The sequence below is a fragment of the Cygnus olor genome, chromosome 6, assembly GCF_009769625.2.
Source record: "Cygnus olor isolate bCygOlo1 chromosome 6, bCygOlo1.pri.v2, whole genome shotgun sequence".
NCBI lineage: Eukaryota > Metazoa > Chordata > Aves > Anseriformes > Anatidae > Cygnus > Cygnus olor.
This window is the reverse complement of record NC_049174.1, coordinates 20,742,722-20,764,062: the sequence shown is the minus strand read 5'-3', so window position 1 is coordinate 20,764,062 and position 21,341 is coordinate 20,742,722. Positions and strand designations below refer to the sequence as shown.

Below are 21,341 nucleotides of genomic sequence, written 5' to 3'. Positions count from 1 at the left end.
ATCATAAACACAATCGTAAAGAATGATATAGATTGTTTAAGACATCCAAACAAGTGAGAAGCTGGTCTTCCAGTTCAAAACTTCTTTGAACAACAAAATCAGAAATGTCAAACAGGTGAAGTCTGTGTGGATCAGATGCTCCCTAAGCCTCAGGAGCCACAGGTGAGGGAACCATTCTGCCAGCCCGAAAGTCAAATCTCTTCTCCTGCTTCCAGGATTAAAGTTATCAATGAAATCCACAAGAATCATAAAGATTTTGAAAGACATCTGGTCCAGCAAGGAATTTCTTTTCTGCCTGAAAACGTGCAATGGTTTGAAAACACCAGAATCAGAAGAAAAGAACAAAGATACAAGCCTTACCATTAGGAAAAAAAAAAAGAAAGAATTGCAAAGGAGGATCACCAAGATCACAGTAATGGGAATGTGCTGGTGGAAAACCACGTCCGAAAGAGGAGGGACATGAGTCAGTATTATTCACAGTCCACATGTTGTGTATTAATGCACAACAGGTTTACAATAAAAGGCTGAAATGGTATAAAACTAACAGACTTACCTTAATTTTTGCTGCCCATCTCTCTTCCTGTTTTGCTAATCTTTTACCATCTTTCCTTTTCAAGGGTATCTGGCTTAAGTGATATGTCAAATATGTGCCTAACAAATACTGACATGGAGGTTTCAGGCCTTTTTTGCTAATGTAATTACTGTATTTCAAATAGAACCAAAGAATTACCTAAAATTCAAAAGAGCATTACTGTTGCATTTGAGAAATAGTAAAATGCACAGAATGCACCTGATTTCTTATCCTTTGAAATAATGCAACATCCTCTTAACTGAGCATGGAGATCCATGCACTTATACAAGCAATGAGTTGCTCAGCTCTCACTTGTCTGTTCATACGGCTTTCATATCAATTCATAAATCAAGACAGAAGAGCTGTATGGATGTTCCCAAGACCAAAAGATTGCCCATTATTTCTTTCTGCCCTTTTTGGTAATGAAATAAGCCTTCTAACTGTGCTTTGTATTTTACAGAGAACTAGTTTCCTTTATAATTAATTATGCTTAATGGAAGAAAGGATTTGATAGAGTTAGCTGATGTCATTGTAGCTAACTCAGTCTTGAAAATTCACTCAAGTAAGTATCAGGTCTGAAAGGGAAAACTGTAGTAGTCAGAAATTATGAGGTCTGTAGCATATTTGGACCCCACGAGTGTCCACATTGCAGGTTACCACAGCAGTGGAGCTCCCTGATGTGCTTTTGGCACAATGAAGCAAAACCTCCTCATCAGAATACATATGTTCTACTCAGTTCCACTTATGCTGGTAAACCTTTCATTATCCTATCCCAGTTCACAAAACATTTATTAGACATACCTGGGAAACATCGTCCCTATGTAGTGGATTGAATAGTCCTTCTAAAGGTATGGATTTCTGAAAAGGTACAAGGTGCATAGCTTTTCCACTTTTAAAGCATTACAGTTAGTTGAACAAAAATGAAACCCTCAAATTGGTATCTATCAGCTCATGGTAACAAAATGAACACTACAACTTTAACAAAAAAAAATATTTGCATGGACCTTGTACGATTAAAAATAAGTTGCAATATGTGGCTTAGACCAAATTGTAACTTTTTGATATTTGCATCTAGAAACTGCAGTTTTGGGAAAATGAAATATGCAAGCTCTGTCACCAGAGAGTTTATCCAATGGAACGCTTAGTGGCCGACAAGCAAAATTTTCATAAATCGTGTTTCCGATGTCACCACTGTAGCAGTCAATTAAGGTAAGAATTAATACTGCATGTTCATTTGTAGAACATCTGCACTTGAATAAAAAATACACAACTGGTGAAATTATTTTCAATAGGTGATGGTTCCCTGCACTAGCAAACTACTCTTGTAACCTCTATATGAAATGCAGTGGTTACTGCTGTAACAGACTGTAAAGGCTAGCAGTTCTGATTTAACACTTCTGAGATTAGCTATCCACATTTAGTTTATTTCATCTGGGAGCCAAATCTAAATCTAAGCGAACACAAAAAGGCTAAAGAAAATTTTCATGGCAGTTTGTCCTCCTGTTTTCTAGGAAAGTTGAGGCTTTGGTCTTCAATATTACGTGGAAAAAATCCCCAACAACCCCTGAGTGCTACAGAACACCTTGTTTGAAAGCTTATGATGCAGTAACTGAATAAGTTTATGTTCTTTCTTAAATCACAAGGAATGACTCTTCTCCTTCCAACAGTTTAACTTAGAAATTTTATGGGAATTGGCAATTGAAGGATTTAGACACTAGCTTTTGGGCATCAGAATTGGCTGATCCATTGAATTTGCTCTCTTTTTGCTCTTCCTTCCTTTATATTTACTGTCATGTAGGGGTACTTGAATTACCAAGTAAAGTGTAAACTTCGTGGCAGATGTAGGCTATATGAAAGTGTAAAACAAATTTTCTTCCATTTGGCAGCTTGGGAAATTATGCATCTCTCCATGGACAAGTATATTGTAAACCTCATTTTAAGCAACTTTTCAAATCCAAAGGAAATTACGATGAAGGTTTTGGACACAAGCAACATAAAGAGTTATGGAATTCTAAAGATCAATGTAGCTCAGCTGGTAATATTCACGCTGAAGAAATAAATCCCATTCATCGTACACCTGTTGATCCTAAACTAATTACAGAAATTGATCAAGACTTGTACTCAGGTACTGAAGGTACCCATCCTGATATTTTGGATAACAATTCGATAATAAAATCCACAGAAAGAGGTAAATTAAAGATGACGTGGCCTCCTCCAACAGATGATGCAGCACCTAAGAAAACGTTTTCTATTGAAGAAGTAGCTAAAGTAAATAAGCCAAAGTGGCCCCCAGAAGGCTTTGTGCAAGAAAGCTCTAGCTTACATGCCAATAAACCTCTGGGCAATAAAAAGAATCTGCAGAAAGGAAACGCTCTGAGAGAGCAAAAGGAGAATGACACTACAAATGCACAACAAAATCAACACTCAGGCTTTAGCTCCCTGTCTGAAAAAGAAGCTAGGGGTACCTGTAAAAATAAGGGCAGTAAGGGAAAAGGTGATGAAACTGAGAATGTGCAAGGTAAACTGGATAAAACAGGAAGATCACAGATTAGGGAGGAAAGTGGAAAGGAAAATAATGAGGGTGATAATGTGGTTGGGTATAGTGCTGAGAAGGAGAAAGAGAAGAAAAATAATGAAACTGATGATTTCGGAGTTGTACAGGTTACTAACATTGACGAAGAAGCAGTCCAAAAGGATCATAAAGAGTTCAACTTCAATAACAACAACAATAACAATTACACCACGTTTTCACATTCAAACATTTGTAGGCAGGAAAGAATTCTGTCAGCTCCATCTAACCCAGTGACAGAACTAAGCCATGGAATTTGCACTGCATCGCAGCATGCCTTTGAAAAACTGCAAAATCAGTCTGGAAATGAAGAAATATTTGAGATAGGTGAATCTTTTGCTATTCTAGCAATACTGTAACTGTTTCACTGGATGAACAGAATTCAGAAGATAAAGATGCTGTTACCTCTAATAGTCTTGCTCAATTTAATAAAGATACCACTTGTCAGAAGCCTTGTACTAATAGCATATTAGTTCTAAAGGAGGCAATGAATACAACACTCTCTGTTGACAGTGACTTGGTATGTATTGGGGAAGAATCAAGAAATGACAAAACTGTAAATACTATTTTATCTGACACTGTGAAAACATCTTTTCTTAAAGACTACCTCATTTTAGACTTTGGTCTAATAGAATCCAGATGTAACTAAAAGCACCTCCAGCCCATATTCAAAAGAAGACGGGAATTGTGATAGGGAACTGAATGATATTAATGCCTGTCAGGAAGATAAAATAGTCCTGAGTGCCCAGGAATGACAGAAGCATAAGTTGAGATTAGTGAGCTCAAGATGTACAGTTTTTCCAGCATCCCAAGAGAGAAAGTCAAGTCCAAGCAGCTCACTGTAGAACACCAAATTAAAAGAAATAAATTCCATCATAAAAATTAACAAAACTGCTAAGCAATCAGCTAGGTCTATCACTCATTATCAAGTATGTGGTAAATTGAAAATTCTTCACTTATTTTGCAGTACTTCTTGGAGAATTTAATATCCAGAGATTTTATATGAAAATGTGTATTATATATCGTTAATTGTTCAGACTTTATTTACTTAGTTTATATTTAAGGAAATGAAGAGGCAAAAAAGAGGATTTTTTTCAGTCACTGATTAAAACAACACATATTGCTATGTTCCTGAACATTGCAAGAAATATTTTACTATATGACAGTTTTTCAGAAAGATAATAGATCAGTTTTACTCTTTATCATTTACAAAAATGTTAATAGGTGAAGCACCTGGTGTGCACAAAATAATGAAAAATATATCCTTAACTATTTTTTGTATGTATTATTATTATTGTAACTGAGCTGTTGCTCCATGACGTATTAAGCACATTCATTGTGTTAACTTATACTACAAGATTATTATTTTTTTTGTAATATCATGCAGTACTTAGTTTGAAACAGACTCTGCTTTTTGGCAAATAGTACTGTTTTCCTATATTCCTAGAGTTGCTATGGCATTATATTGGATGACAGGGAAAAAAAAAAAAAAAAGTATGTAAATTTTAAAGCAAATAGGATAAAAACAAACATCATAGGCAGAATTGGAACAGGGTTTGGGATCACTGCACAATGAAGGTTTGTAATTGTTTCAGTAACTAATCCTTAGTCATTTTTACTGAAGCAGTTCTCAATTTTCATATTTAATTCTGTACAAACTTAGGCAGATTTAGCTCTTTTTTTCCTTAAATGGTTTATGGATTAGTATTTGCTCTCCTTATACTATTCTAGCTTGTATTAAACAGTAACATATGATTTAACTGTTGACAATACATAATAAAAAATCACTTTTAAAATAAATATTTCGTGAAGGGTTTTTATATATGAACATACACAGGTGGTTTTCCTTAACGTTTGTGAAATTCCTCATGTGATAATTATTTTAACCTAAGCTCTGTGTCAGAATGTGACTCTTCTATACCTGTATAGAAATATCTATAAAGTATACACATACACAGAGAGAAAAACTATATACAGTATTTCATGAGAATACTTCAGGAGTGTGAAGCCTCCTCTTTATGCATCTTGCTTTACTTCTGTGAAGTATTCTCATGAAATGCAGAAATATAGACAAGACCCCTTAAAATGAATGTTTCCAGAAGTATAATTAGTCTTCACAGAAGGCACTCAGACACCACTCTATCTGTTAACTTTGTAAAACAGCATCAGCCTACAGGCTATTGCGATGTGAACCTGCTGACAACGAATGAGCAACAGAACAAGGTAAATCCTCATCCAAACCCCTTTAAGTACAGAAATCTTACTGGCTTCCCACTTACCTTACTTTGTTTTCATGCTAACTCTAGTAAAAGTCAGTTGCTGCAGTCATTAGAAGTTTTTTGAGAAAATTCTGAACAAACACCCGAGAAGACATCCAGACATTTTAAAATTGTTTTGGTAAGATTTTGTTTGATATCTCTCTCTCTTTCGTTCACAATTTACCCTAACCAAGATAAACTACTTAAAAAAAGGGGGGTGGATTTTTAAAATATAACCGACTTTTCTTCTTTGAGTTACTAACACAACTAAAAATAACATCAACAAAAAATTCCTGTTAAGGCAACAAAAAAATGCTCAGAAATTAAAGCAGGAGTAATCACAGACAAGATAAGGTTGGAACTCACTCACATGTGTTTATCTAGCTCCCTTTTCCACAGAAGGTGAAAGAGATGGGAGATGGTAATATCCCTGAGTTTTCTGAATGTACACATACATTATCACTACAGAAGTCACACTCTGAAGAGCATGCATATAGCAGCTGAAAGTGAGATTGGGATAAAAGTTGTAGTTAGAAAGCAGGAGCTGTACAGATTTTGTTTAAAAATAATGCTAAATGAATAGCAACTTGGCTGCCAAAATGCCTCATGTATTTTAGGGAAACCATACAGATTTACTGTAGCCAAGGAGCTGATCTTTTATGGTTTTGAAAGAAATAGCACGCATCAGAGCTGTACATTTTGTGATATTGTCATCACTCTAAGTTTAAAGATCTTGAAGTTAACCTCTAGGCTTTCTAAGTTGTAGTATCTGAGTTTAAGTAACCAGCCATCAGTTTGTAAAAGTCCCCACCTGACTCTGTGAGGAGATGCTTGATGGTTCTTGAGAGGAATCCTGGTAGTGAAGCCCTCATTTTCTGATGAGTCCTGGGTTTCATCCCTCATTTCATAGATGGGATATTTAGCAGTGCCTAGGAATGGGACCTTACAGCCATGGAAGGCAGAGCTGATCCAGGACAGGTGTAGCCAAGCGCTGTTTAATAGCAAACCAGCACTGACAAGCAGCAGTGAAACGTAACGTCACTGCATCGTTATTTAGTAAAGGAGGCTGGTAGTCTGAGAAGTCTAGGCATTCACTAGGTCTTACCAGCTAGTGAAGACATCCTACTGCTTTTAGAACACAGCAGGGTTCATGTATTCTTCTGTACTCAAAAGCACCAATTAGAGAGATTAAAGAGCCTGATTTAATGTCTTGTTAAGGAGCTTCTGCATTGCTGGACCAGCACTGGACTTTATAGGACTTCTAAATTTGCAGTCCCTTTGCAGTTTCATTAACATTATTGGCACCAAGACTTACTTTGAGCTACTGAAATTGTTTTTATAGATGCAGCATATCAACTAATCCTTTTGAAGACTTCATAGAGTCAGGGGCTCCCTCAAAGCTATAGAGGGACCTAAATAACACTTTTACTACACTGCTGAAAGACTACTAGGTGAAGAACTTGCTGAAAGCAAACGCTTGATTAGTGCAAAAGGTATACTTACTGTGTCTGTCTTCTCTTAAGCATTTATCTCCTTCATGCATATTAATAGGCACACCTTCACTAGTATCTTAAAGACACAGTGCTCAACTTGGACATTAAAGCCACACTAAGAATCTGTGTTATTCTAACACAGAACATTTCTTGCAATATCCCTCCCACAAATAATTATAGTTTAGGCCTTATTTTAAAAGTGCAGGATAATTATCAGAATTACTTATATAAGATTTGGGTCACTTCAGTCAAGTACACCTCCAACTGTTAGGTATAATTGCAAAAACATTAACTACCCTCAGTACACTCACAACAAACAGGAAAACATCAAGTCAGAAAGAGATTAAAACCTTTGTCTTCTTTCATGATTTAGCACATCCATTAAGAGGCATCTAAGTTAAATCCTTTGGGTGAACTTTACTGACTTTCACAAGCAGCATTTCACCCTGTATGTGGGTTACATTTGATGATTTTGACATGAAAAGCATTTTTAAATGTTTTAAAGAGAGGGACTGTGTTAAAATGAGATTGGGAAAATAATCAGTGACCTTGCTTTGTGGCTTTCTAACACATTAAATGACAATTTAACCAAAAAAGACCTGATTTTTCAGTATAATCCTCAAACAAAAAATAAGGCAGCTGTGTACTCTTTCAGGGAGACAGGTGAAAAATTCAAAGACTTAACTCTCCATCGACCTATTTGCTATACCTTCTTCCTCTTCCCTCTCTTAGGGTAGGGTGTGGGAGAGAGACAGTAAGAGAGAATATGGGTTATGAATATGTTTTTTATTAACTGGGTACATTACAATTTTATTAAGAACAGACATGAAAAATCTACTACACATTTGCAGCAGGTGATTTTCAAAATCTCATAATCTGTTTAAATAAAAAAAAAGATTCTCCTAGAAAAACCTCCAAGGGATATCTACGTGATGACAGCTAATTTCAAACACCCTATACTTCTTGGCTCTTTACACTATAACCATCACTATCAGTAGCCATCTAAAATTACTTTTAGACCGACATAAGGATGCACATGACAGATGCTAACAGGAAATAATGTTCTGTCACAATAGCTACCTATGAATGAACCATTCCTGCCCCACAGAAACTGCATATTCCAAACTGAAAATAAAGCTGTTTTTCCAGTCACCCTTATTGCAGAAAAATTGACCAAATAATTTATTTCATGATAAAGAAAGTCACCCCTTAACAAAAAAGAAGATGAGTGTTCAGTACAAAAAGGTGATGAAATAGTTAAAAAGTTATGGGTGACTGGAGGTGTGACTGTACCAAGAGGGAATGGAAACTGCCTAGAAAGTGGTTCAATGTATGGTTTGGTAAATTAGATTATGTCCTTAGTTGTAATAAAGTTACACATATAACAAAAGAAATAACTATCCTAAGAAACAGTCTCTCTTACAACTTAAGAGTATGCTTCCAATTTCTTTCTGTGATCACAGTTAAAAGATCTACATGATATTAGATAAAAAAGAATAGACAGAAGGCTGCATATTCAGTATGTAAAGCTGGACACAGAAAAATATTTTTTTGCATATCCAATATTAAGAAGTTTTGTACAATTTTTCAGAAAGCAATGTTAAGTGTGGAAACAGCATGTTCAAATTCTCATACACTGTTTGGAATCTTTTATCCTTTATTGCCGCCTGTAAGCTGTTGTTCTAATTTGCTGGGATGGTACTCTTGCATTGAAGGCTGCAGATTCAGTCTTGGTGGCTTTGAGAAAACTATTTTGCCGAAGTTGGCAGTGGCTTTTATGTGCCTGGAAAGAAGGTAATGAAAAGTAGCTTTCACAAGCTCTGGCAGCTATCCATAAAGCTATCCATAAAGCTATCCAGTATGCCATAAAGCAGAAGCAGCACAGATCCAGCTTTTTGGGCCAGAATATGAAACCTAAATCTTTTCCTAAAAAAAAAAAAAAAAAAAAAGTGTGTAAGTGTGTGTGTGTATACTTATGTATGTATATATGTGTGTATATATATATAAATGACAACAATCAAGAATACCCTCATATGCTCTTGGAGACACCATGATATGAACATCTGGCAAATAATGTATGGCAACCTATATTTGAAAATACTGTAAAGTAACATAATACAGAGTGCTCCAATATCTTAGTATTTTTTGTTGGTTTTGTTGTTAAAGAAGGTATATGCACACTATAGACAGTGGCAAGACAGCAAAATCAGATTAAAAATTAATAAGAATAATTTACTTTATTTGTGAAAACCTGTGTAAGGAAAAAGCTCTATAAAATTCTGCAAAATGGCTTCCAACAAGTATGGTGAGGATGCAATTAGGTCTCCAGACACTTACATTTTGTGATGATATTTCAACATTCCTGCAGCAGTCCAAGAAGCAAAACATTTTCTTTATCCAGACACAAATTTCATCAACAACTCCAAGAGACAGAGATGACATAGCAAAACAGAGCATTATGTTTCTGTGCTCTGGCTATTTCCATTTGACAAAGTAGATTATTATGGTCAAGTGTTGTAGAGGGATGGTGAAAGGAGCCATCTGTATTTACCAGCACTCCACCAGTCCTAGAACTGAAAAGAGACATACATTTCTTTATACTGTCATTCTCAAGTTCTGCACAATGGTTATCCAAAGTAAGGGACATAATCAACACCATCTCCAAAATACCAAAGATAAATATTTATGTAAATCAAAGCAATTGACTTAAGTGCATATGGCCACCTTGATCAAAAGCTATTAATTTCTGTAATAACCACTGTAAAGGCTAAGCTCAGCTATTTTTTGTTTTTCACCTTCTTAGAGAAAATTTGCTTTGATAACATGTCTGTCTAGTAAACTTTTATCATACTAAGGAACAGCTGTTTTGTTGGGGATGTTCAGTCTCATCAACCCATTACTGTATCTTCAGAGGACATTCCGTAACATGGATCCTTGTATGCATTTGTTTGCAGCTGAAGTTCAGGTACTCATATTGTCCCTTTTAAGACACTAACCAGTGTCAGTCTGGAGCTTGTTACATCCAGAAACTCAAAAACAGGAGGGCAGAAGAACCATGGGGAATTTCTTTGTTGCCACTGACTAAGAGAGAGTCTTGCACTTCTACAGTACCCTCTGCAGAGAACTGGAATGAAAAGGCTTTCTGAACTGATAACCTGTATCTGAACAGAAGAAACCTTCACTCAGCAACAGAGGTGAATTAGTATGCTCCTCTTTCATAAATACAAACTACCATTCACTGAGAACTTGTTCTAAGTGCTTTTTTTCAAATAAAGACTTGGCTACACTAGGAAAGTGGATAATGGCTGAAATTCTGCACCTCCTGTACCTTAACTGTGTTTGTTTCACTTTTATTACTGCTTGGGTTACTATATTTAGTAATATTTACTATATTACTGATTCATTATTATGTGACAATAATTTTTTAAAATGAATCACAGTTTACAGGGAAATGAAATAAGATCAAATGGACAACCTAAATTTTCACATTTGATAGTCTCTGAGTGCTTGATTTCAAAAATTTGATGTTATTTTAATATATTTGCTGAAGACACCCATACGTATGTGCCAAATACTGTTACAGTGGTTGAATGCTGGAAATTCAAAATCTGGATCCACCTGAAATTTCTGAAAACTTTAAAAGTTCAGAACCAAAATCTAATGCTTTATAGACTGCTAGATTTTAAGTGTTATAAAATTAGGAGTAATTCCTCACAATAGATTTAAAATGTGACTCAGGTCTTGAAAGGTCACAAAATACTAGAATTTTCAATAATATTCTGGAATGGTTTTTCTTTAGCACCCATGAAATGCTTTGGTAGGGCAAAAATATCACACCAATAGTTGTCTGGGGTGACTTCTGTAAATGACACACTCCAGCAATATTATCCTGCTAAACCAAAATGCTAAAATCTAGGTTCTATTCTCTCTCACGCAGTCATGTCTTAATTGTAGTAAAAGGCAATACCATTCTAGTAAGAGTTTTGTATACTTTCCAATTAAAATTGTTGTTTTCAGTCACTTAGAGCTTTGATATTATCTATTTGGGTTGAAGCTTTCTACACATAGGAAATGAGAGACAGGCTGATTTCTTTTTAAAGCTTTACCAAAAAGGCTTCCTCCATGTCTGGGAAGAAAATCTGGTAAGAGTATAGCAGTTTGCCTGTGCTAAAAAGTATCTTTCAGCTGAATAAACTTAGATTAATCTAGTACCTTAGTTTCTATATGGTTCTATTTTGACTATATTTGCAATCTAGTTTTCAATTTCACCATCTCACATTATTTTTTTATGGTACAGATCATGGTTTGGTGATATATAGCCAGGAGAATGTTTTTATTAGGACTTCCTTCTGAATTGCTGCAGCAGCTGGAAGACTAATAGGAGCCTGTAATCAATAAGACCTGAGGCCATATTTTTAATAGTTCAATAAAACAAAATATTGAAGAATTGTGCAAGTAGCAGGATTCATCCCTTCTACGCTATGAATAAGTCCTAAGATCCATGCAATCACAAAATTAAAGACTGTATCAGACAGCTTGACTTCAGGCTTTCTGACTTTCAAACTTAATGCTCTTCCAACGCAATATATGAATATCATATGTATGTATGCATATAAATAGATAGATGCTCATGTATACATAAGTAGAACCACAAGCAATCAGCAAATTACTTTAACACCAGTTGTGTATATATAGAGATAGCAACCTCAGTACCGCTGAATTTCTGAATTTGATGGCTTCGTTGTTTTTCCCCTCACTCTTTCTATCCATATATTCCATTTTTTCTCTTTTATCATTACTCCACTTGCAGCTCATCTCTTTGGAGGGCTGAGACTACGGGGAAATTTTTCTTACAGATGATAAGCAAAAGCAAGTGGTCAAATACTCCTAATATAGTTATTCTATCTTTACTTTGAATAAATTTTGGCAACAATGTCCTCAGCACCTTCCCAAGCAGACATCCTTGTCTACATGGATGCCACTACAAAAAAAATATTTTAATTTTTCTTAAGATGTTCTTCAATGTAAAAGGGGGTGACAGAACCAGGCCTGTGTGTCAGTCATAAAATAGTTACAGTGATGACAATTCCAACCTTTGCAGTGCTTGTCCCTTGTGACAGGAATCCTGACTTCTGATAGATGTATTCTTTGAGCAAGTGGAATTTAATGTCAAGTCTCATCCCTCTACCCTTGCTGGTAAGCAAATCAGATGATATCTTCATCAAATGACACAGAACCAAGACCTCTGGTTTATGCATAGCAAGTGCCAGGTAATTTTGCAAGATCCTTAAAAAGAAATACAAAATTATGAAATCAGTAAAAACTTTAATCATGATTAAACAGAACCACACTGATTTTTTCAAGCTGGATTCAGCCGCCGACTATGCTGTGAAGGCTATTCTCTCTTGGTTAGTCTAGCCGTTGTTTTTTTGTTTGTTTGTTTTTGTTTTGTTTTATGATGAATTTCTTAGGTAATTATGTAAATGTTTGTCAAAACAGATAATCCACCACAAAATAAATTATGGGGTGGGAGACAATCAAATCTCTAATAGATAAAAAACAAAGATAAAAATCCTTAAACTGACAGGGCCAGTGTTCATTCTATGTCCTGGTCATTCATGCAAAGAAGAATTGCTTGTATATGAAAGCACACTCCCTGATAAATCCCTTCATTAATACAAAAAGACTATCTTATACTACTGTTCAAGGCAATCACAAATACATATGTATTATGTATTTATGGAGTCTTAAAATGCTTCTAAGTATATTCATTATGATCTTCATAATAACATTGCTATGAAGGACACTATATAAATGGAAGCTGTGCTTGCAACTGATCACTTATGATAAACAAATATCTTGAAGGACTCACCAAGCACACAGAAGTTGCCTTGCTTTGTTTACAGGGAGATTAGCTCTCTTCAGATAACTTAATACATGGTAGATAAATCTTAAAAGAATAAAACAAAATTTCTTCAGGCAGTGTGAAATCAGATCACAATGCACTTCTGTCAGAGATCATGTGAGCAAAATCCTTGGGTAAAGGACCTAGTTTCCTTACTTTTCTATATTGCACCTAGCACAGAGCTGTGACTGGTATCTCACAACATACATCGACATAATATTAACAAACGGGTTACCAACTGGGGCTGAATAACACTGCCAAATTATAATGCATTTTAAAATAAATAATCAAACATTCCTCTCACAGATATGTACAGGCAGCGTTCCATCTATATATCAGCCAAATATTCAACTGCTACCAAAAGGGAGGAGGAAAATAATGTTCATCTCTAGAAGGCTGCCTTACAGTTTGATGTCAAAGATCTGCTCTTACACCATGCCTTTTAGAAGGGCTCACTTATGACAGAGCTTCCCTTTTAACACTGCCTGCCAATACTCAGAGGACAGGACACAGCAAGGCCAGACAAAGTAAGAGATAATTTTTAATTTCAGTTGTAATAAGGTGCCAACCCATGAATAATACTATCAGCCTAACCAGGCTTAAGCAGAGGACTGATCTGTCACTCCTCAAAAGAAAAAGAAGGTATTTCCTGCTGTGTGAATCACCATGAAGCCAAGTAAGCTGCGGTGGAGTTATCCTGGCAGCCCACACAGTGCTGTGCTTTGCCTCCGAGGCTCAAGGGCTGGTGAGAGCACACCACCAGCCTTCTGGCCATCGTGGAGCGGTGCTCCCACAGCACCGGGGCTGGATCTCCAGCCCTCCCCTCCCTGACTGCAGGTGGGCAGGAGGCTGGAGGGAACTGACCAAAGGACTATTTCACACCCCACAAAGTGGTGCTCAGGAGTAGAAGCTGGGGGAAAGGAGGAGGCGGGGGGACAGTTGTGGTTACAGCGTTTATCTTCTGGATCAACCACTACACCTACTGAGGCCCTGCCTCTCAGGAATTGGCCTGCTGATTGGAAGTAGTGAATAAATTCCCCCTATTTGCTTTGCTTCCACGCGCAGCTTTGCTTTTCTCATTAAACTGTCTGTATCTCAACACACTTGAGAGCTTGTCCATCTGTTTTTCTCCCCCTGTTCTGCTGAGGAGGGCATGAGGGAGCGACTGGATGGGGTCTGCCGGCTGGCCAAGGTCAACCCACCATGGCAAGGGATGTCCACAGCATTTTGTAAGCTGATGGTTTTTTTAGCCTAGCACCCTCTGGGAAGAGGTTTTCTGTTTTCTGGTACTCCCCCTGGACCTCACACCAATACAGCAGTTATTCCTCTTTGAAAGTTGGTCTGGGATAGACTTAACTATTCAGTGTTTGTACAGTTATGTCCTAGCAATCAGCAATGTGACGCACATAGAAAGAAACCAGTAGCAGGTAACAATGCAGTTTATGTATTTCTATTGGTAGGGGCTTCATCCAAAAAAAAAAGGGCAGAGGGCCATTAAGAGACAAAGAAGGCATGACTCAGTGGAGAAGAGACTAGATGAAGCATGGAAAGTCTGAAGGTTGGATGTTTAGTATGTCTCCAGTTGCTACACAGTTAATACTGCTGCAGGTTAGCCCTGGGAGGCAGCTGAGCACCACCCAGCCGCTCACTCGCCCCAAGCAGGATTGGGGCAAGAATCAGAAAGGTAGAAGTGTGGAAACTCATGGGGTGAGGTAAAGACAGTTGACCAGATAAAGAAAAAGCTGTGCAAGCAAGCAAAACAAAACAGGGAATCCATTCACTGCTTCCCATCGGCAGGCAGGTGTTCAGCCGTTCCCAGGACTGCAGGGCCCAACACGCGTAGCAGCTTCTTGGGGAGACAAACGCCGTCACTCCGAATGTCCCCCCTTCCTCCTTCCTTACCCCAGCTGTTATTGCTGAGCATGATGCCACAGGGTGTGGGATGTCCCTTTGGCCAGTCTGGGCCACCTGTCCTGGCTGTGTCCCCTCCCAGCTCCTGGTGCACCCCCAGCCCCCTCGCTGGCAGGGCAGCACGAGCAGCTGAGAGTCCTTGGCTCTGTGTGAGCACTGCTCTGCAACAGCTAAACATCGGTGTGTTAGCAGTGCTATTTTCATCAAAAATCCAAAACACAGCACTGTGTGAGCCTCTACAGAGGAAATTAACACTATTCCAGCCAAAACCATAAGATCAAAACATAAAACTAAGACTCCACCTACTGCTACCTATATAAGCAAAATATCAACCCTCTGTAAAACGATTCCCTCTAAAAACAATAAACATCTTCTGTATAAAAAGATAGCAGAGAGACAAAAAAGTAAAATGCCTGCATGAAATCACAAACAGAACAAGTGGAAGCTTCTTAATGTTGGGAAGCCCTAACCATCTTCTTTAGCTGGGGAACCTCCAGGGGCCACAAAGAATTTCTGGATGAAGATTGAGTAATTTTTCAAAGCATACAGATTGTTTGTAAGAAGCATAACCTCTCCTAAAATCTGAGGATAAAAGGATTATACAGAAAGTCTCCCTCTTTATTTATTTATTTGCTTCTTTTGGAGCTGAATCTCAGCATAGTTCCCAGTGTCTGCCAAAGTCCCAAATGCCAGAACTTAGGCCACAGCTTGTATCTACCTGGCAGTCCTACAGCTAAAATGAAGATTTAACAGGTGTCATTCCTGACTTTCTCTGCACCCCTGGAGGTTTGCTGATCCAGGACAGAATGGACTTGTGTTGACAGAGCTGTATGGGTATATTTCTTACATTGTTTGTGCTGTGAATTAAAGTAGTTCAACTTGTGTATGTCCTGTTAGTACTTTTCAAGTATGTTGTTTTATTTAGAAAGAACCATCAGACTCTCCTTCCTTATATATGCCCGTTGTCTAAATTAAAGGTTTATGGACTAAGCCAACCTAAAAAGTTTTATTGGGATACAAAAAACAGTTCAGCAGATATTATGAGCTCTGTTAAATTTTAGAAAATATTAAGAGTAGTGTAAAGCAATTTAATGAACAGCCCTATATTTTCATTGTTCCACTTTCTCATTCTCACATCTTTCCCACTTTAATTATTTGGTGCTTTTGAGCCTGTAACAGCAAATCTCCCCCTGAGAAGTTTTGTCTCACAAACAGGGTATTTAGCTGTTAGATGACATACTGGCTTTCTATTTGGAACAAATTCTATTTAATGATCACATTTGAACATTTAATGAACACATTTGAAATACTGGTAGGTAAAATGCAAGCTTTTCCTGACAAGCAATGTTTTAGTTACCTTACACACTGAGCTGTGTATGTGTTTGGGAAAAACTGCTGTTGAATGTTAGAAGCTGCTCTTTTAACAGGAAAATAGTGCTATGACAGGATTTCTGAATTTCTGCTTACATTTTTAGATAAATTTTAAATATTACAAACAATGAAAGTTTATTCAGGTTATTTCACAGCAAGTCGTACTTGCTGTGAAAGAGCTGTACTTGCAGAGATTATTTTCATATTTTCTCCTTCTTTGCAGGAGTTATAAAGTTGTAAGTGTGAAATGCTTTAGTTCCGCAACATTTGTAAAACTGGGCAGTAAAATAAAGTATGGTGTTTTTTTTCCAAGCTAAAAATATGGCTCTCTGACATCAAATATTAAAAAACACCTCCTGCTTCAACAAAAAAAGTAAAAAATTATCATACTTTTTGATACATATAAGATACTATTTTTGACACTTTATTTTCTCATGGCTTGGGGTAGCTCCTGAACTAATAAATAAATAAATAAATAAATAAAAATTGCCAGGAAGGAAAAAAAAAAAAGACAGCCCTGAACTATCAGATACAGCATCTAAACCCATAAGCATTTAAAACAGTTCTCATTGTTTTCCTCCAAACAAAGGTGAGTGTGTTCACTGCTCACACTGGACACAAACCCAAATGTATCACTGTAACCAAACAAGAGAAAACAGTTGAAGAGTGGAAGGGAAAGAAAACTTCTGCTGTAGTGGATCAGTCTCAACAGAATAAAATTTGCATTAAAAGGTTGTTATGAAAGGAGAGGGCATGACTTTCAGGTTGCCTAACAGTTGGAGCAGTTGTAAACTCCGCAGATGAAGGTACAAGCATCTGGTACAACTGAGCAAGGAATTCTGCCCCAAAATAGTATCCAATACTAACATGAACAATAAATTCCTTCATTAAGTCACAACAAACACTTGCTTATCAACAGATTAATTAAAGAGGTCGTTTCATTTTGGAAACAGATCTGAAATGCACAAGATATGATGGTAAGCCATTAGGAATTGACGAACCTTCATACCTCTGAGTCAGGTTTTATGAACACACCAGCAGATAAACTGCGAAACTGGGTCAGGGGCTTTTCTTGACAAGCAAATGCTGAAACTGTGGGTAAAGACCAACAATACCGAAAAGAACCCAGCAGTGAAACATAGTCCTGAAATGTTTTCAACTATTTGATTGAACTGTTTCAAATATCACCTGGCTTTTTAGAGAGACTGGAGCAGAGGGAAGTGTTTGTTATTATGCTGAAATCTTTACATTCTAATCATTAATTACAGAAGAAAAGTAAAATAACGCAGTTAAATTTGTTATATGTGGTTCTTAGTTTGCAGCCTTGTCCTGGCATTACATTCACCCTTCTACTGATCCCTGGTGGGCAAGTTCCAAGTTGGGGTTGGGTGAGAGGGTGGCACCAGCAAGTGGTGAGCATTTGGAGTCCTCAGCCAGGAGGAACATCACGTTCACGTTTATGATTTCTTCTTCCCCCCCCCCTAGCATCTTCTTGGCTCATTTTTATGTTTGCTAACATGCTTTTACACTTTTCTCTTTCTTCCAGCCCGCAGCTCCGATTGCAAGCCTGTCACAACGCCACGTCCCCTCAGAGATGTGTCAGGTGCTGTTCCTTTGTTACCCCTGAAGGCAGTTTACCCAGCCCCAGGACAGCGCTTCCTGAGCCGTTTGCAGCCAGGAGCTCTCCGGGACGCAGCCGGCGGGCACCTCTCCGCAACGCCCTGCTCGGCGCTGTCACCCGGGCAGAACCGCGGGCAAAGCCGGCACCGGGGGCACCCGCTCCACCCGCGCCATCGCTGCTGCGGCTAAACCGGGTGGAACAAAGGTGCGGGCGAACTTCGGAGGCAGCGAGCGGGGCAGAGCCTCAGCTCCAATACCTACATCGCCCTGCAGCGATGGCAGCGGGGGGCAGCGCGCTTACCGCAGGGGGCACGCGGCCGCCCGAGCCCCCCTTCCCGAGAGCCGCCCCGCGTCCGGGCGCCGCGTGCCCGCTGTGAGGGCGACGAGGGACCCGGGCAGGCTGCGGGGGTACCGGGACGGTCCGGGGGGGCGCTGCCCGCTGCGGGGCGGGGCGGGGCGGGGCGCGGCGGCCGTTGGGGCCGTTACAAGCCGTTAGGGAGCGGCCGCGCTGCCCGAGCCGACACCTGCGCCCCAACGCTTGCGGGCGGGCCCGGCTCCGGCCCGGATGGGGTCCGCCGGGAAAAAAAATACTAAGAATGGGTGCGATGGGAATAACAAGCCCTCTCCCCGTTATTTTTTTTCCTTTTTCCCCGAACAAAGCGCCCTGCCGCGAGGCTCGGCGCCCTGCGGACGCACGGGCAGGGCGAGGCGCGGCTCCCCCGGGCAGGGCATCCCCGGCCCCGGCCCCGCAGCCGGGGAAGGGCGAGACTGGCCCCGGCGCACGCGTTCCCGTGGCCAGCAGCCGCCGCCGGGGACACAGCGCGCCCCGGAGGGGCCGAGGAGGGGAGGACCCGTCCCGCACAGCGCCGGCTCTGCGGGCTACGCTCCGCACTCACACCCGTGACGACCCCCCCCCGCCCAGCCTCGGCTCCCCCCTCCCGGAAACGGCGCGGCTGGAGAGGCGGGCTCCCATTGGCCCTGCCCGCCGCACCCTCCCGCCTCCTCGGCGCTGCGCGGGCGGCGATTGGCCGCCGACCCTTGTCAGTCGGAGAGGGCGAGTCCCCCCGGCGCTCGGGCTGCGCTCTCCCGGGGCGGGCGCTGCTGCCGGGCGCCGCGGCGGCGGCTGGTGCGGCTGCGGGCGGAGCGGGGATGCCGGCGGCGGGGCGGCGGGCGGCAGCGGCACTCGCAGTCCGGCGCGGAGCGGCGTGCGGCCAGGCGGGCGAGCGCAGCCGGTAAGCTCCGGCCGCGGGGAGGGCGGATGGATGGATGGATGGATGGATGGATGCCCGCCTCCGCTGCGCCTGGCGCCGGGGGGACCGGCGGCGGCACCGGCACGGGCGGGGGGCCCGGGGCGGGAGGGGGCGACGTGTCCCGGTGCGGCCCCCCCGCCGCCCTCTGCCGTGCCCTTCGGCGGCGGGGCGCGGCGCGGCGGTGCCTCGTCCCGGTCCCCGGGCGGCAACTTGGGTACCGCGGCGAGGGGGCGATGCTCGCCCGGCGGGGCTCCGGCAGGCGGCGGGGCGAGCCCCGGGGCGGGCGGCGGAGCGCCCCGCGCAGCAGGGCCCGCACCGCCGGGAGGTGCCCGAGCCCCGCGAGGCGTGGCCGCGGCCGCCCGGTGCCGCGCCTGGAAGTTGCGGAGCGGGGAGCGCGGCGGAAAGTTGGGGAGAGGGCGGCGGGACGGCGGCGGGGGCCGGGGGGGTGCCGGGGGTGCGATCCCACTGAGCCCCGCACGCTCTCGTTCGCCGTGCTGCGACCTCCTCCGCTTCCAGTGGTTGGAGGTGGTACTGGGAGGCTCTGGAGCGTTGTCCAATCTCGTTGATTTGGGAAAGAAAATAGCCTTTTAGGTGCTCTTCGTGGTCGCTAGTGTAAGCATGCGGAACCTCAGTTCGGTAGCGGTTTTAAGGATCGTTAGGGCACCGCCGGACTAAGCAGTGGACCTGGTCCTTCGGTCATGGAAGTAAAGGGGAGTTGTGACATTGACTCGGTAGGAAGCAAGCAGCATCTGAAATTAACAGCTGAAGAGAGGGTGGTCTCTGTTGTGTCTTGGTTACTTTGCATATGGTGACCTGGGCATTGCCATCGTGAGGAAACTGCTTCATGTCTCTAGAAAACACGAGGAGCATTTTGTTCTAACTTTCGGAATCTTGCGTGCCTGTGAGCTTCCTTCCCTGCTTTCTAGGCATGCATTGATCTGGTTCTCTCTTTCTCGATACGTAGCATTTCAATTCCTTAATTCAGTTATAAGGAGGCATTTGGCCACGTGATGCACGACATGCGTTCAAAATTGGTAAAAATCATGTGATAGACGACAAGCATGAACACCCAGCATGAACCCGTTGTTACAAACAGCCAGCTGAGTGGGAAGTACTAGTAAAAGGTTAGAGGTGCTGAATTTATAACTGAGACAGACTAACACTGTTCCCTCCCTGCATACTTAGCCAATAAATATCTGTATTGAGAGAACATAAATGGCTAATGAAATTTCAGTTTCTTGTATATCACTTATTCTGGATGGATCCAGTAAAATGTCATATTGGCAAACCAGTTTTTCAGAAACATCATTCAGTTACTTGAATCGATGTCTTTAGAGTATGCTAGGTTAATTTAGATGCCTAGGGCAGGGAGTAATCCTGATCCAAGTAGCCATGACGCAATGTCTGAGATGCACTCAGTTGTGCCAGTCTGCCTCGTACCTCACCTATGTTTTTCTTGTATGGTTTCTTAGGAAAGAAAAAGCCAAATTTTATGGTGAGGATGAGTGGATTTTTTTGCAAGACTGTAGACTGAAAATACCAACTTTCCTATTGTGGATGATATACAGAATCTAAAAATCCAGTTTATGAATGGGTAATCTGTAAAACCTTCAGCACATGAGTAGTCTTAATTCGTGATACTTGTTTCCCTGGGATTGCTCTCAGGAGGATATGCATGCACGAGAATGTATGCCACCATATTTGCTACGTAGCCTTTTTCTTAACTATTTAGGCAAGTTATTTTGATGCAGCTAGGCAAAACAAGTGACGTGTTTTTAGAAATACATATTTACGTTTAGTTGAACTACTGAAGAATTGCAGAAGATTGTAGAAAAGATGGATGATGCATCATCTTCTAGTTGTATTAGATCACACAAACAGTATACAGATCTTTTTCGAAAAGCTAATGTTGTTTCTGAGCTGCAGTTAAAATACTGACTTGTAGCTGTTCATAATGTCTCCAGAAAACGTAGTGACTGTAGATGCTGATGTATGTAAGCTCTGCAGAATTGGAGATAAGCAGAAGTATAACATGCCTCTGCATCCAAGTGTTCCCTGTGCCGCTTACTCACAGGCTTCAGATGTTTCCAAATGGTGATAGTATCTGCTGCTGCCTAGCACTGCCATAGGCGTATGTAAACGCCCAAGACTGCTCTTCTTTGGTTCCCGTGTCATCAGTGAATGCTTCCCAATGAAGTTAACAAAGGAGGCTCTTAAACAAGATGTGGGAATTCAGCTGCTGAGGCTGAGGATGTAGATCTTCAACAGAGTATAACAGAGGGCGAGAGGTGAAGATGGGCAAGTTGTTCTTTGACTGATACTCAGTCAGGCAGGAGTGAATTTCAGCAGAGCTGTGCAGACTGCAGATGCGTTGGTGGCCGAGATCAGCTTTC

The 21,341-nt window shown here is 41.0% G+C and overlaps 2 protein-coding genes and 1 long non-coding RNA gene across 35 annotated transcripts in view; 2 read left to right on the top strand and 1 right to left on the bottom strand.

Annotated features, from left to right (window-relative positions):
- XIRP2 (xin actin binding repeat containing 2) overlaps nt 1-7,065 on the top strand; it is a 36,102-nt gene extending 29,037 nt beyond the window's left edge. The window contains exons 9-12 of the mRNA XM_040561574.1: nt 1,647-1,780; nt 2,458-3,495; nt 3,945-4,007; nt 7,017-7,065. Of these exons, the coding sequence (XP_040417508.1) occupies nt 1,647-1,780; nt 2,458-3,495; nt 3,945-4,007; nt 7,017-7,065 (1,284 nt within the window). The remainder of the gene's footprint in view (nt 1-1,646; nt 1,781-2,457; nt 3,496-3,944; nt 4,008-7,016) is intronic.
- A 2,129-nt stretch (nt 7,066-9,194) lies between these two features.
- On the bottom strand, nt 9,195-18,131 carry LOC121072520. The gene is made up of 3 exons (XR_005821282.1): nt 17,482-18,131; nt 11,985-12,177; nt 9,195-9,464 (listed from the first exon to the last, which is right to left on the bottom strand). It is a non-coding gene; the product is annotated as an uncharacterized LOC121072520 (long non-coding RNA).
- Nucleotides 18,132-18,863: 732 nt separating this feature from the next.
- Nucleotides 18,864-21,341, top strand: part of B3GALT1 (beta-1,3-galactosyltransferase 1) — a 198,576-nt gene continuing 196,098 nt past the window's right edge. For all 33 annotated transcript variants that reach the window (XR_005820971.1, XR_005820980.1, XR_005820969.1 and 30 more), the window contains exon 1: nt 18,864-18,930. The gene's annotated coding sequence lies outside the window, so the exon portion shown is untranslated. The remainder of the gene's footprint in view (nt 18,931-21,341) is intronic.